The sequence below is a fragment of the Aotus nancymaae genome, unplaced genomic scaffold, assembly GCF_030222135.1.
Source record: "Aotus nancymaae isolate 86718 unplaced genomic scaffold, 86718_ANA_hifiasm-v0.15.2.pri h1tg000058l, whole genome shotgun sequence".
Taxonomy (NCBI): Eukaryota; Metazoa; Chordata; class Mammalia; order Primates; family Aotidae; genus Aotus; species Aotus nancymaae.
In genome coordinates this window covers 43,575,405-43,591,327 of record NW_026988472.1, presented here as the reverse complement: position 1 = coordinate 43,591,327, position 15,923 = coordinate 43,575,405, and the positions used below count along the sequence as shown (strand labels likewise).

General features: G+C 41.0%; 1 protein-coding gene across 3 annotated transcripts in view; it reads right to left on the bottom strand.

Annotated features, from left to right (window-relative positions):
- Positions 1-1,073: 1,073 nt before the first annotated feature.
- The window catches only part of ASB9 (ankyrin repeat and SOCS box containing 9), a 39,652-nt gene continuing 24,802 nt past the window's right edge, over positions 1,074-15,923 (bottom strand). For all 3 annotated transcript variants that reach the window (XM_012434807.2, XM_012434799.3, XM_012434816.2), the window contains 6 exons: positions 15,015-15,094; positions 11,378-11,485; positions 8,953-9,103; positions 7,468-7,602; positions 5,794-5,985; positions 1,074-1,647 (listed from right to left, as the gene is read on the bottom strand). In XM_012434807.2, coding sequence (XP_012290230.1) covers positions 1,523-1,647; positions 5,794-5,985; positions 7,468-7,602; positions 8,953-9,103; positions 11,378-11,485; positions 15,015-15,094 — 791 coding nt within the window. In that variant the 3' untranslated portion in view covers positions 1,074-1,522. The remainder of the gene's footprint in view (positions 1,648-5,793; positions 5,986-7,467; positions 7,603-8,952; positions 9,104-11,377; positions 11,486-15,014; positions 15,095-15,923) is intronic.

The following is a 15,923-nucleotide window of genomic DNA, read 5'->3' as shown; positions in this document are numbered from 1 at the left end:
ATATATTCAGAGATCATCTTGACCAGATGTAATCTTACAGGTAAGGATTTGACTTAAGAAGTTTCAATATTTTCTTTATTTTGGTTGATGAAATGGAGCCCCAAATTCGTCTCTCAGAGAGAACTGAAACTACAGCCATTATTACTAAATTGTATCACAGTGTTCCTGTAACTCTGAAACTGAAAGGCAGTTAATAATCCATTCATCGAGACTCCAAAGAGCACTGTTCAAAATCTGAAATGATGGAGCAATGGAACTTTCTTCTGCAGTAATCTACCTGCAACGTTCAATACAGTAGCCACTAGCCATTGTACATGTTACACCTGAAATGTGGCTAATGACACTGAGAAACTGGATTTTTAATTTTACCCCTTTAATTAATTTACTTTTTTTTTTGAGACAATTTCACTCCTGTTGCCCACGCTGGAGCACAATGGCACAATCTCGGCTCACCGCAACCTCCACCTCCCGGGTCCAAGTGATTCTCCTGCCTCAGCCTCCCAAGTACCTGGGATTACAGGCATGTGCCACCATTCCCAGCTAATTTTTTATTTTTAGTAGAGATGGGGTTTCTCCATGTTGGTCAGGCTGGTCTCGAACTCCCAACCTCAAGTGATCTGCCCGCCTTAACCTCCAAAAGTGCTGGGATTACAGGCGTAAGCCACCGCACCTGGCCTTAATTTACTTCCTGTAAATAGCCACATGGCTACAACAGGGTTTCTCAACCTGGACACTACAGTACTAACATTCTGGACTGGAAAGTTCTTTGTTGTGGGTCTGTTCTGTACATTTTAAGAAGCTTAGCAGCATTCCTGGCCTCTACCCACTAAATGCCTGTAGCACCCCCCCTCCTCAATTATGACAACCAAAATATCTCCAGGTATTGTTGAACATCCCTGGGTGACAAAATCCCCCCATGGAGAACCATTGGACAAGTGGCTACTGCATTAAGCAGCAGGTTCTAGAATATGCTTAATATGTATATAGTGTTTTGGTTGAAAAAAAGAACTGACTCCTATACTATGCTAGGGTGGTAGTGGTTTTGTCATAAGAACAGGGAAGGTTCAAACCAATTAGACATAAACCAAGAAACGTATTTATTTTCATTCTCATACAGCAGAGATGGAACAAGGATAGTGATGCTGGAAAATCCTGCCTTGATCAAATAATCACTTAAGCTAATGTCAGAAAACCTGTATTTCTATCTGACTCCTCTATCCTTGCTCTGGGAAACTGGACATACTGATTCAGTTGCTGTGAGGGCTAAATTAGATGATGCAGAAAGTACCTGGCATGGAGGAAATATTCAAAACAACAACTGTTATTTTAAACACTCTCTTCCAAGCGGGAAAAATGTCTTCACACCTTCTAACTAATACAAATGTATGCAGTGCGTTTCTATAACAAATCTAATGGAAAACATCAATCAAACTCTATAAACCCAACTAGATTTTAAAATTCTAATGGCTACGACACTCAATAATGTTTTCATGTTGTTTGTGAATCCGTTCCCTTGATGCATTTAAAGATGTAGGAGAAACTGTTTCATATGCTCCGGGAGGCAGAGTGTGCTTATCTTATGATGCTGCCGGATTCCAAAGCACTTCCGAATTCTAAGGCGGCATAACTGCATCAAAGAAGGGGGCCCTGGAGAAAGATCATAAGACAAGTCACACAGTGGTGTTATTGATCTAAGACTTCTCCTTTAAAAAAAAAAAAAAAGCATACAAGATGTAACATTGTTATAAGGAAATAATATTGAACTATTGAAGACCATTTTCTGGGTTTTCTTTTTTTTTTGTAGAAGGCATTTTTAGGCTATGTTCTCTCTTTTCTGGTAGCTAATTGAAATAAGCTTGTGAGGTTTTAATTTAGAGCAGACTGAAAGAAATTTAAAGCTTAGCCTCACTAATGAAGGCTTAACTAAGCTAACTTGGGAATTACACAGCTACACAAAAAATCCAATAATCAAAATAAAATTTATGTTTAATGGTGTTCTTATCTCTTACCTTTAAAAAAAAGTGCGTATTTCTAGATGCAAACATTTTTATTTTATAACGAGCCATTTAAGGTATTCAAATATAATGAGCTCAGAGGTGAATCCCAAGAGTATGCATGTGAAGTCATGTTTGTTTTTATATTCTGTATTCAGAGCTATTCCAATGCTTCAACTCACGGGTGAAAAGTGAAGTAGCTAGCACAAGCCTTGCTTAGGGAACACCCAACAGTTTACATTTTAGGACAGTGGTTCGCAACTGGGAGGAGGCACAGGGAAGGAAAGGAAGAGGACATCATTTTGCTCCTCAGGGGACATTTGGCAGTGTCTGGAGACATTTTTGGTTGCCAAAACTTGAGGAAGGGTGCAACTGGCATCTAATGCAAGAGGCAAGGGATGCTCCTCAACATCCCAAAGTACACAGGACAGCCCCCCACTGGCCCCAAGTGTCAACAGTGTCAACGTTCAGAAACCCACCCTGTTATAGGGCAAAAGAATAGGGAATGATTTTCCATGCTCCCCCCTACTTCCTGCATCAAATTGTAATGGGAATCTTTTTTTGGTTATTTTTTAAAAAGCAAAACTGTAAACCCTCAAGAACTCCATAAACAAGTAGCCCTCAATCCAGGCTGGATTTCAGACTCACCTGGGGTGGGGGCACATTCGACTACATGGACGCCAAGTCCCTCTAACTAGAGATGTTGCTTCAATTATTGTTGGGTAAAGCCTGAGCATCTGGATTTTCTATAGGCATGTGCCCCAGTCATCTGAGTGTGCAGTCAGGGTTGAGAATACAGCCAAAGGATACTGTGGCCTCCATATTCCATATTCCTATAGCATCACCACCAACTACAGGATCAACTGAGAAACTTATCTCTCAAGGTGATGGAGGACAAGGAGAGATGGAACTTGACACATAAACAATCAAAAAAATACTTGAACTATTTTACACCAGGCCCTAACAGAAGGGTCCTGTTGGAGTAAGCCACCTACCAGATTATGCCCAATATACTCAAAGCGTATATTAATAAATGGCTTCCCAGTATTCTCAAGGCATATATTAATGAGCAGCAAAAAACACACGGTAGGGCAACTGAACCTAATCTAACCTCACTAAAGAACGTTGAACGATGTGACTGATCATCTGTGCTAGATACACTGTCAGGGGCAACCATAGTAGGTACTGATAAAGCGTTACAAATAACAAGATCTCAGAGCAGGCCTGACAGAGAATTAAGAAAAGCAGAGTGTCACAATAAACACAGTGTATTAATAACTACTGGTGCCAACTCAATGCTGCTGACTGCTGATTACAAGTAGGACAATGTCAAACAACTATAGCTTCAAGTGCATAGAAACAGAGCTGAATACAGCTTTCCAGTCACTTGCTGGCAACTGCAAACATTCAAGGGGTTTGCTTTACTCAATAATAACACCAGCTAATTGTCTATTTATGAACTGGCATATTCCTTTGGACCTTGATTACTTTAACCCCTCCAGCAACAATCCTTGATGCTTTAAAGCCAAGGTGCACTGGGTGAGCGGTTGGGGGCTGTGGTCATGCTAGGCTGACAGTCATTTCTAGGTTTTAATTGTGTGCCATGAGCAAACACTGCTTTAGATGCTTATTAAGGGTGAGGTGGTAATATTCTTGAAATCTTTTCCCTTTTCCTCAGAAAAAAGAGAAAATCTTACCCTTCCTAACACCCATGCAAAGCCCAATTCAGAACATGGTTGGGTTTTACCAACATTCTCCTGTTGCTATACCATTGAAAGAGGACAGTAACTGAATGAATTCCCTTCCCCGGGAAACAGAGAAACAGATAGACTGAAGCAAATGAATTTGCAGGGGCACCCAGAGACAGAAACTGCTGTGAGCAATCCACAGGTCTAGTTTTCTGTACTTGCCTGGCCCCATTTCCTGTGGGGTCCAAACCCTCTGAGAGGTGTCTGTACCAAAACCCCAAGAGTGACTCATGGAGGCAAAACAACTGCTGATTCTCTCCAGCAGCAAATGACACCTCATAAACTAGTAGAATCATTGGCCCCACTGTCACCATGCAAAACATGCATTAAAAATTAATTACTGTTTCTGGGAATGGCTTTGGGAAACAAAGCAGAAGGGAAAAGCCAGGGAAGGACATCTGAAAATCCTATGGGGTTACTTGATGGAGGAGGGAACATCTACATCCTACATGAATATATACCCTACATTATGACTGAGGGGTAAGGGTACCTGAGGGACTTCTGCCTCTGTGAATCCCTTTCTCAATTAAAACAATGAAAAAATCTATTTCACAACTATGTTGGTATAAAGATGATTCCAATCCATGTTGTTCTATTCATATTTTGTCCTAATTTTTTTAAAATTAAGATATATTGGCCGGGCGCAGTGGCTCACGCCTGTAATCCCAGCACTTCGGGAGGCCGAGGTGGGTGGATCACTAAGTCAGGAGCTCAAGACCAGCCTGGCCAACATGGTGAAACCCTGTCTCTACTGAAAGTACAAAAATTAGCTGGGTGTGGTGGCATGCGCCTGAAGTCCCAACTACTCGGGAAGCTGAGGCAGGACAATCACTTGAATCTGGGATGCAAAGATTACAGTGAGCTGAGATCATGCCATTGCACTCCAGCCTAGCAACACATTGAGACTCTGTCTCAAAAAAAAAAAAAAAAAAAAAAAAGATATATTTATGGGCCCTGTAGACATTAAAACTTTGTTAAAACAAGTAATTATTAAAATGCAGATAGAATTGCTCAGTGATTATCCCACTGCTTAACTGAAAGGGGCCTCTAGTGGACTATTCCTTATACCTGGAGTCAGTCTTTTCTGCCTGACCAGCACTGCTCAGGAGCACAGGCCTGCATATGCCTGCAGGAGCAGAGTCCCATACTCCAAGGCAGGGACTTGACTGCAAGTTCCCTGGGGCAGTGAGCGGTGGAGGAAAGAGGACTCCTTGGCACACTTTACAGGATCTGCCCAAAGCCAACCCTTCTTATCATGTGGGGAGAGAAGAACTAGATTGTATGATATCAGAATCCTTCTGGTAGGAAGGCCTGCTTCAAAGTCCCAGAATCCCTAAGACTTTACAGTCCACGCTCTGGTAAGAAAAGAAGTACTGAGCTGGCTGCTCACCTGCCTCTAAGCCCGTGAAGATTTCAAGAGGGTGACTCCCCAACTTGAGTTGTCTTTGTTCATCAACCCTACCCAGGCCTCAAAGCCCTACTCCCAGACACACCACTCAACCACAGTATTCCATTGTTTGGGTTAGCAGTGTCATTTCTTACTTACAGAGGTGTGGACTTATCGTTGGTTAACTTATCATAGTAAATGTCTTTGGATTGGTGTGAAGCCTAAATTCTCAAAGAGCTGCATTTTAAGCCCAGAAACCAAGTGTCCAGTAGTCTGGCCCATCTGTGGTACAGTAAGATATCCTGGGGCCTCATACCCCCAAGAGGCCTCTGCTGCCTCATTCTAAAGCATCTTTTAAATACATGTAACACTAAAATTTTAATAATACCTTAATTTTTAAAAACCTGGCCTACCCCATATATGAATATTACATCATCCCAAAAACCTGTATCCAATATGCTAAACAGCAGGACGGTTATTTGCTGTACTGTAATCGGTACTGTACCACATTGAATACTGAATCATCTCAACTTCCACAGATTTGGTGATGGCAGAGAATTATCTTTTTACAGGACTGGAAGTCAGAAATTGCTAAATACCCGCCTCCTACTAAAGCCTGAAGGGGTGTCTACATATTAGGGCTTAGATTTTGTCAAAGAAGCACCTTCTCTCTCCAAGAAGACCTGGGCCAAAGGGCTCTCTGGAGGCACCAGCTCCACAGGACGTTTGCCTTCAGCGTTCCTGGCATAGGTGTCTGCTCCAAAATCCATGAGCAGGCAAACCAGCTCTTCATTGAGCTTGCTGGCCACTGCATGAAGTGGGGTATCATAACCTTTGCCTTGGTTCACGTCTGCACCTAAATAGTCACAAGAACAAAAAGAGTCAGCAAGGAGCAGAATCCAACCATCCTCCTTTCAAAGCAATGAGCCCCAAAATTCCCTAACAAGAGGGGATCCATATTGAGCACAGCAATTCTGGGAAAATGGGAGATGCTTTGATTCCATTTCATAATGTGGGGAAAATCCCATCTAATAATGTTATTGAATGTACAGCATGAGCTATATAGCATATGAAGTTAAAAATTTGCCTTTCGGCACTGTACATAGGCATGAGGCATATAAGAAAAATCCCAGTGACAGAAAAGCTGCACATCATTATTAATGGAACCTAAGTATTAGCCAGTAGAGCCTGGGGGTGAGGCTAGATGGTGAAATCCAGCATACAACAAGCAGCCAAACTCACCTGGTGTGCAGCTGCCACAGGGTGTAAAACCTGGCGCTTGGGTGATTTGGACTTTGTAAAGCAACCAACTCATGGGGGCATCCCCTGGATTGGACTGACCAATCCCAAGATCACGGGGAAGGTGGCAAAGTTCTCCCCTTCAGGAGAAAGGCAGATTTCTAGGACTGTCCCCACCCAATTCCACTCCTACACTCTTGACAAATCCCCACGCCAGCCCAGATGCTGGCTCTCACTGTGACATGTGGGAACATGTGGCTTTGCCTGAGCTGCCATCTGTCTGGTAAAACGAAAATCTACGTACACTCAACAAATGTTAACTGATCTGGTCTTGTATTGTTCTTAACTTTGTGAGGGATGTCAAACATGGCCCTTTCCAGGCTACAGGCTTAAAATCTACCCAGAATGGTGGAGGGCGTGGTGGGAGGTGGGAGAGAGAATACATCTCTTAATTCACAGCAATGCCTGCCAAATGAGTAGGAGGCAATAAGGACTATAACGACATTCACTGGGAAAGAGATTACTAGAGTCTTAAAGAGTAAATAGGACTCAGATAATTAAAGAGGTGATGAAATGGTGTTGAGAAGGGGGCTGGACAACAGCAGGGAGGTGAAAAGAAATAAGGGAACACAGGCCTTTTCAAGGAACACATAGTATTTGCAATGGGCTAAAAGTGGGTTCAATATCTAAATCAAAGACAACTGGTGAAGGTCCCAAACAGGAATATTCAACACTAATCCAACAACTTTGCAAGTTATGCAGGGCTTAATAATGTGACTGGCCAAATGGAGGGAGACAGAGGAAAGGGCGAAGAAAAAAATGATCATTGAGAACCACCTGAGAAGAGGCATCGGCATCATCATCATCATCATCCTCGTGACAAGTGAGAGAACTAAAGTTCAAACAGTGTGAAATGATTCCTCAAGGGAACACGGTCAGTATGAACTGCACATCATTATGAACGGAACCTTAGTGTTAGCCTGACCTTGTCCAACTCCATCGCCCACACTCATTTCTCTCCTACCGCAGTAACATGTTTAAAATACATTCAACTTACTTTTCATTTTCTTTTCTCATTTTGGTTTGCTTTTCGCTTTACCTGACTGCAGAAGGTTCTTGACACATGCTATGTGCTGGTTTTCACAAGCCAAATAGAGTGGAGTGCCCAGGTGGCTGATGTTATGGTCAATGTTGCACCCATGAGCTACAAGAGTGTCGACACACTCCACGTGGCCTGCAGCCCAAAGCAGGAGAAAAACAGTTACAGTACAAGTTCCCTTACCTAGCGAAACAGTGCCAACCCCATTCTGCATTAAATTTAGCAGCAGCTTATCCAGGGGACCAAAAGCTGTTTCCTTTACTTAGAATCAGGAGTGATTTCACACAGTGATATTAGTAAATGGTTTGACCATAGGATGTAATCTGCAACTACCGGTGAAACTAACTCCATTTGAGTTTACTAGCCATGGTAACCCACCGGCAACCATCCACCTTTTTCAATTGTTTGTGGCTTTGCAGTTAGTCTAAGTACAGAAACTGAAGTGAGAGTTGGGAAGAGATACAGAGAAACAGGACCTGAAGGTGGACCTGAAGATTAAAGCGTACAGTGTGGGCCACAAGACAGGGAAGGAAACTTGCAACCTCTCCAAAGGCAGGCCCGGGAGAAACAGGCCACAGCGGGTATAGGGAAGGCTTAGAAGAAGCTGCCAAATCCCACATGAGCAGAGCCCAGTCTGGCAAACTAGGCGAAAGCTGAATCACACTTCCTTGGTCCACAATGTGGTATTTTCGACATTGCTCCTGTACGTTTCTCTTGCTACATTTTAGTTCTATGTATTGCAGCAAATACGATGAGTTAGTATGTTCTCTGTAAATGAATATCAACGCTTTGGGAGATCATTATAAGTGGGCTGGTCCAGTCAAATGGGAAGCCATTCTGTGAAAGCCACTGGAGAAATAGCAAGCCCTCTGGCAAGGTATGGTTATTATGATGATGATAAATATTGGAGAAAATAAAAACTTGTGATGATTTTATGAGCTAAGAATATCAGAAAAATTATGGCTTTAATGAAAAAACATCTTATAGTTTCAAAACTTGAAAGTTTATTTCATTTGGCAAACTTGTCACTGAGACAATATTCTTTAAGGCCCTGAAATAGAAGAATATAATTTGTTTTATGAAATAACCTGATTTCTATAAGGTCACGGGTATGAGAATGTATTCCACAAATATTGATGGATAGTCTACTCTGCTCCAAGCCCTGTTCCAGTAATATAGCAGTGAAAAACATTCGAAATGCTTTAAAAGGGAGGTGCTCAAGGTTACTGTGCACCAGAAGAGCTGGAGGGCTTATTAAACAAAATCCAGATGGCTGAGCCCCATCCCCACAGTTACTGATCCAGTGGGGCTGGACTGGGGCTCAAGAATCTGCATTTGCAGGCCAGGTCATGCTGATGCTTCCAGTCCTGGGACCCCACTTTGAGAACTACTGCTCTAAAATACCTCCTCCTCTTCTTTCTTTCTTTCTGCAGTAAGATGTCCTTTGAAGGAGTGGGTAGAAAAGAAAATTCTCAACAGATTTACCTCTCTTAGCTGCTTCATGGATAGGGGATGCCAGATCATTCTGAAGTTGAAGGTTGGCTCCATAGTGCAGGAGCAAATTCACACAATGCCAGCTGCCACTGACACAAGCATTGAACAGTGGAGTGTGCCAGTTTGTTGTCATGCCATTCACCTGGAAAAAGAAGCTCCAGGATGAAGACAGGAAGGGGGATGTTTTGGGTTGAAATACCTGGTCTACCACTCTGAAGATATTTAACTTCTCTGAGCCTTAAATTCCTCAGCTATAAAAGGGAGAAAAAAAGTACCAAATTCCACAAGGTTTTTGTGAAAAACGGAATTAGGGAGTGACTATATAAAGCATCAAAAATGTTACTCAGGCCAGGGGCAGTCACTCACGCCTGTGATCCCAACACTTTGGGAGGCCAAGGTGGGCGAATCACCTGAGGTCGGGAGTTTGAGGCCAGCCTGACCAATATGGAGAAACCCCGTCTCTACTAAAAATACAAAAAATTAGCCAGGCACAGTAGGGAGGCGCCTGTAATCCCAGCTACTTGGGAGGCTGAGGCAGGAGAATCACTTGAACCCGGGAAGTGGAGACTGCGGTGAGCCGAGATCTTGCCATTGCACTCCAGCCTCAGCAACAAGAGCAAAACTCCATCTCAAAAAAAAAAAAAGTTACTCAATGTTCAATCTCCTCCATGCCCTCCCCAGGAACATGAACTTTGAAACTAGTTAGGATAATTTCAGTAGCTTATAAACTAATCCCTACTTTAAACTTCTTTCCTAGACCCATCCCACACCAATTCAATTTCTTAAGGGGTGCAAAAAGATTACTCTTGCTGCTGTGAGGAAATTGTTAAAATTGTTAACTGTAATTCTTAAAGTATAATTTAGAAAACTTTAAAAAACTTGACTGTCATACAAATATAGAATTAACACATACATAGCAAGGGAACCAGTAAGATGGTAAGGCTGGCTCAAATAAAAATTTATATAGTCAATGGATGGCTGAAATATATTTGCTAATAGATATAAGACTCAGCTGGGCATGGTAGCTTACACCTGTAATCCCAGCACTTTGGGAGGCCAAGGTAGGCGGATCACCTGAGGTCAGAAGTTCGAGACCAGCCTGGGCAACATGGAGAAACCCCAGCTCTACTAAAAATACAAAAATGAGCCAAATGTGTTGGCACACGCCTGTAATCCCAGCTACTCGGGAGGCTGAGGCAGGAGAACTGCTTGAACCCAGGAGGCAGAGGTTGCAAGGAGCTGACATTGTGCTACTATACTCCAGCCTGGGCAACAGAGCAAGATTGCATCTCAAAAATAAAAAAACAAAAAAAAAAAAACTGGTTAATGTCCTATAGGGCCATAAAACTATAATATTTGAGGCTATCTATCATTTCCAATGTTGGAAATCAGACGGAAGTTAATGTCTAACTTCACAGCATTTGGGCTATAATTAATTAGTGAATAGAAAAGCCAAATGCAGATGCATTCTTGTCTATCATTAAATGATTATTTGGTGAATCTTTTAATCAATGATATTGTGAAGACAATGAATTCATTCTCACACTCTACTTCAAAGCAGGGCCAGGACTAGAGTGAGCCACAAAAGATGCCCAGGGTAAAAAAATTAAGGACATGTTCATTTTTGGAGTCACATAAAGGACCCTGAGAATGAGCACCTCTTTCAAGTTTGCACCCTAGCTGTCTCTTGCTTCACCTTGGCACTTTCCATTTCTAAGTTTTGAATGTTTTCTTAACCCAAATATAAATCTGACAATGCACTCAGCTCTGGCTCTTTACTGATCTCAGGACAAAGCCCATTCTTGTTTTGGCATGGACAAGGTTGCTTATATTCTGAACCCTCTCACCTACTCTACTCTCCTGCCATAAGGAATGACTTCAGGATACAAAAATTGCTCACTATCATTTCTGGGACTTTGCATTGGCTATTTCCAGAAGATAGTAAGCCCATAATTTCCCCAACCCACCATTCAGTTGCCTAACACCCAACAGGTCCTCTTTTGCTGCTGTTGCAATCCCTGCTACCATGTGAACAAGTCCAGGTTGCCAGCCAAAGGATGAATGACCACATAGAGATTTTCTGTCTTCTCAGACATCCTAGCCATCCCAGGCAAATGTGTGCTTTCCATAACATTTTATTCCCTTCTGACCATAACAATGAAGACAGAAGTCTAACAACTATTTATTAGTAGTGTCTGATAAAGAAAATGATACAGACTGTAAGCATGACTTTCTAGCTAAAAATTTAGTATTTCATCCATCACTAAAGCAAACAAGCCTGATGAACATAATTTTCTTGAAAAACAACTGTCTTCATATTTCAAATCAGTCTAATCAAAAGTGCTGGAAGTTACTCAGAAGGGATATAGCCATTTTTCATTCTTGGTTTCTAAGATGTTATTTCACCTGCCCTTACCTGTGCTCCATGCCGTAATAAAATGTTTGCACAAGTGAGATGACCTCCGAGACAGGCTTCATGGAGTGGAGAAACATGATCTGCCGTGATGATATTCACAAGCCACCCCTGAAGAAGGAATAATAGTCAGAGTAAGGGGTGCAAAGAAACAGTGCTCTGGGGCTGTTTTTCAGCCACCATTCCAGTAGGATGACAAAGTTGACCTGGCTCAAAGTCAGATGGTACACTAAGGTGTTTATATTGACTTAAAAAAAAAAAAAAAAAAACTGCCACACTACCAGTGGGACTGTAATATGGTATGGCCACTCAGGAAAACAGTTTAACAGTATCTATCACAGTTGACAATGCATATGCCTATGACTCAGCAATTTGACTCTTAGGAATATATACATCTAGATAAATATACAAGAATATTCACAACCGCTTTGGTCGTAATAGTCAAAAACTGCAAACAAACCAAATGTCCATCAACAAGGGACTGAATTAATAAACTCTGGCATAATCTTTCAGTGGAAAGATTACATCAAACAAATTATAATGTCAAGCACTATGCTTGCAAAAATGATGTTGAGCAAAAGCATCAAAATCCCGAATCATACATACTCAATGATTACATCAATTTAAAGTTCAAATTAGGCAAAACTAACCCGTATTGTTTCAGAAGACATAATATATAAAGTAAAAGCATAACGAAGACAAGGAAATCAGGATAATGGTTACTCCTGTGGAAGAGGGACAGGATTGTGTTCTAGAAAGCACAACACTGAGGGAATGGGTGGCTCTTCGGCGGCACCAGCAACGTGTTATTTTTCCATTTCCTGACCTGGGGGGGCAGTCACATGGCAATATTCTCATCATCACCACTTTTTGTTCAACTGCACACATGTGTTTAAGTTCTTTTATATTTGTTTATGATATTTCTCAATTTTTTAAAAGTCAGCATGGCTCAAATTGCTAAGTTTTAACAAGCAATTATGAAATTTTAACATATTCAGTAATGACTCTATCTTGTGGGACACTGGAAAGGAAATTTTAAAATTGCAAGGGAAAAGAAATATACTGCATGTACCTTTTAGGAAGCCTAAATGTACTTTATTACTTTAGGAAATTACAATGTACCTATTAACTAAAATAATTGCTCTTTAAACATCAGTATTTAGTAACAAACAGGATTTAATGATGTTTGTAATAAAAATAGTTTTGCCCAATTTTTTTTCTCAAAACAACCCTCCTTTGCCTGACATTTAGTTTTTTTCTTAGAATTCCTAGCTCTGTCACAGTTTTGACAAGGGGGTCAGCAAATGACAGCCCATGAGTCAAATCTAGCCTACAATCTGTTTCTGTATAGCACAGCAGCTGAGAATGGTTTTTACATTTTTAATGGTTTAAAAGAAATCAAAGGAATATTTTGTGACACATGAAAATTTTATGAAATTCAAATTTCAGCATCCATAAGCAAAGCTTTATCAGAATACAGCCATGCCCATTCATTTACATATCGTCTACAACAGCAGTTAGGTAGTTCCAACAGAGACTGCATGGTTCGCAAAGCCTAAAATATTTACTATCTGGTCCTTTACAGAAAAAAATTTGCCAACTCTTGTTTTGATCAAAGGAAAGAATATGTCAGTTCTTACTTTACTATTCAGGCCTAAGACTTAAATGTCCAATTGGCAGGAGAAAATACCTTATTTTCTGACAGTCATCACGCTTATAGAAAGTAGCTTCATCAATGCCACAAGAGGGATATGATTGTCACATGAAGCAAAAATCATGCTTGTGTATCAGACATGAGTGGGGGGAAGACAGGCCAAGGTACAGAATTTGGGCAAAAGGCAACCATAAAAATAACCAATAGGAAAATGTGCACTCTCCTCCAGGCATGATTGCCATTTTAGAACCGGCATTTAGACCAGGTGCGGTGGCTCATGTCTGTAATCCCAGCACCTTGGGAGGCTAAGACTGGTGGATCACCCGAGGTCAGCAGTTTGAGACCAGCCTGACCAACATGGTGAAACCCTGTCTCTACTAAGAACACAAGATTAGCTGGGCATGGTGGCCTGTACCTATAGTCATAGCTACTCAGGAGACTGAGGCAGGAGAATTGCTTGAACCCAGGAGGCAGAGGTTGCAGTGAGCCAAGATCACACCACTGCACTCCAACCTGGGCGACGAGCAAAACACCATCTCAAAATAATAAGAAGAATAATAGTAAAACCAGCATTTAGGTGTTTATACATAAATCCAGGTAAATGAAATGCAACAACACAGTTACTTGTAATACAAAACAAAAAGTTTTTACCACATATTCATATTACAGAGGTTCCTGAAAAGTCAGGAATTCATTTATAGTTCATCAAGTTACAGTTCTACCTTAAATGAACTGTGGTTTGTCTAAATCATTAACAAGTCTGAGTCAGAGTCATATAACATCATAAGATAATTAACCCATTACTTCACAGTGTCTAGTCCACAGTCAGTTCTTAGTTTAAAAAAAAAAGATTGAATGGCTTAACTTTAATATTTCTATTATCAGTTGTCAACTACTCTTAGTTGACAAAATGTACTTCCCTTGATCCTTGACTTTGGATGTGGTCATGTGACTTGACCAGTGGGATGTTGGCAGATGTGACATCAACAGATTGGAAGTATTCTTGCATGGTTGGGCTTGCCCTGCTGTGCTCCAGCCTTTTGCCAAGAGAAAAGAATTCCTCAGGTGGCCAGTGGTCCAAGAAGGATGAGAGAGGTGTGCAGCAGGGCTACACCCAACCCACATCTGGGAGCCAAGCCCAGCCAAGCCCAGCCTAGATTAGCTGACACAAACACTCATCAGCAAGAAATAATGGTTACCTTATGATGTCACTGAGTTTTGGGGTGGTTTGCTATTGAGTTCTGGGTGGACTTAGGTAGGTATTAGAATATTCATTTTATGAAGGCAGAAACTGGGATTCCAAAAATACATCTTACACAAATAATGTGATAGAACTTGGAAGATATGGTTCTGGCTGATGTTTCATCAACATATAAATACTGAATGTAAATGAGTATCTGTCCAATTTAACAAGTGATATATAAAAGCTGCAGTGATCATTTTTTGTGCTATCTAAATAGGGTACATTTTTAATTTTATCTGAGAAGTAGCCTAACTTCTTTTAGCTAGAATTAGTGTTAAAATCTATTTATAATAGGCTGCTGCTACCAAAAATGGCTTGACAGTGGCTTAGGATAGTACGAAATTTTTCTTTAGAAACTAGTTTCTTGTAGGAGGACTTCTTACTCTAGATAAGTCTATGAAATTGGATTTTCTTAAAAGCACATTTATTCTCACTAACCTTTACCTAAAATTTAGCATGTCCTTTAGTTCAGAATATAGACAACAAACCACAGTAGTAATAGGATTATGTAGGGTTATCTCCAATAGAAATTACAGATTATTTTCTATTGGATTACAATTGTTGTAGACATCTAAAACATCTCAAAATATATATTCATCCTATTTAGAAATTGTGGTAGTTACTAGAATCACCACTAGGTCTTCTATTTAACAGATTAATTTAAAAGTCCCTATGTTATTATGCCACACATTTGTTTTAATATTTTGATAGGTTTCCTCTGTATCGTATTTTCAAAAAGCTACCTGGCTGATGAGTTTCCTCAGAGTCAACTGACGTCCGTGAACTGCAGCTTCATGCAAAGGAGACCAATCAGACACAAAACCTGTATGGAAAGGAAGGAATGGGTTATATCCTGCTAACGCACTTAGGGCTTATCCTTGCCCATCAATAAGAGCCTAACAGGCCCTGGATGGAGACATTGGATTCATTCAACCAAAATTCCCATCAGAAATTCAGCATTTCTCCTCTTTATTGGTATTTTTGTGCACAGTTTACTTGAAATGTCTGGATAGCTTGGGAAGGAACCACAGCCAGTGCTCAAACTAAGGACAAAAGACGTGGATTGGTATGACAGATTACTGTACTTCTACTTACACAGTGGCTTCAAAGGCAAATGGCCCATTTACTTAAGTGAGAGCTTCACTAATTATCAGCATTAGTGTGTTAAGCTGTGGTGGCCAGTCTAGTTTCCTGCATGAAATACAGACTTTGGCATCTCAGCAAACAGTGTCCTGTATTATAGTAGTAATCATGTAATTACATACACCATTAGGTTTGGAATCAAATCCAAACAGAATCATATCTATTTATAGATTGTCTCCTGTCCTGATATTAAGCACAAATCAGTGTTGAGTCTCACCTTGAAACAGCAACATTATTTACCCTCAAAGGCAGTGTGCCAATGTGGTTAAAGAAAGCTCTTGGCTGGGCGTGGTGGCTCACGCCTGCAATCCCAGCACTTTGGGAGGCCGAGGCAGGTGGATCACAAGGTCAAGGGATCGAGATCAGCCTGGCCAATATGGTGAAATCCCGTCTCTACTAAAAATGTAAAAATTAGCTGGGTGTGGTGGCTCACGTCTGTAATCCCAGTTACTCGGGAGTCTGAGGCAGGAGAATTGCCTGAACCTGGGAGGCACAGGTTGCAGTAAGCT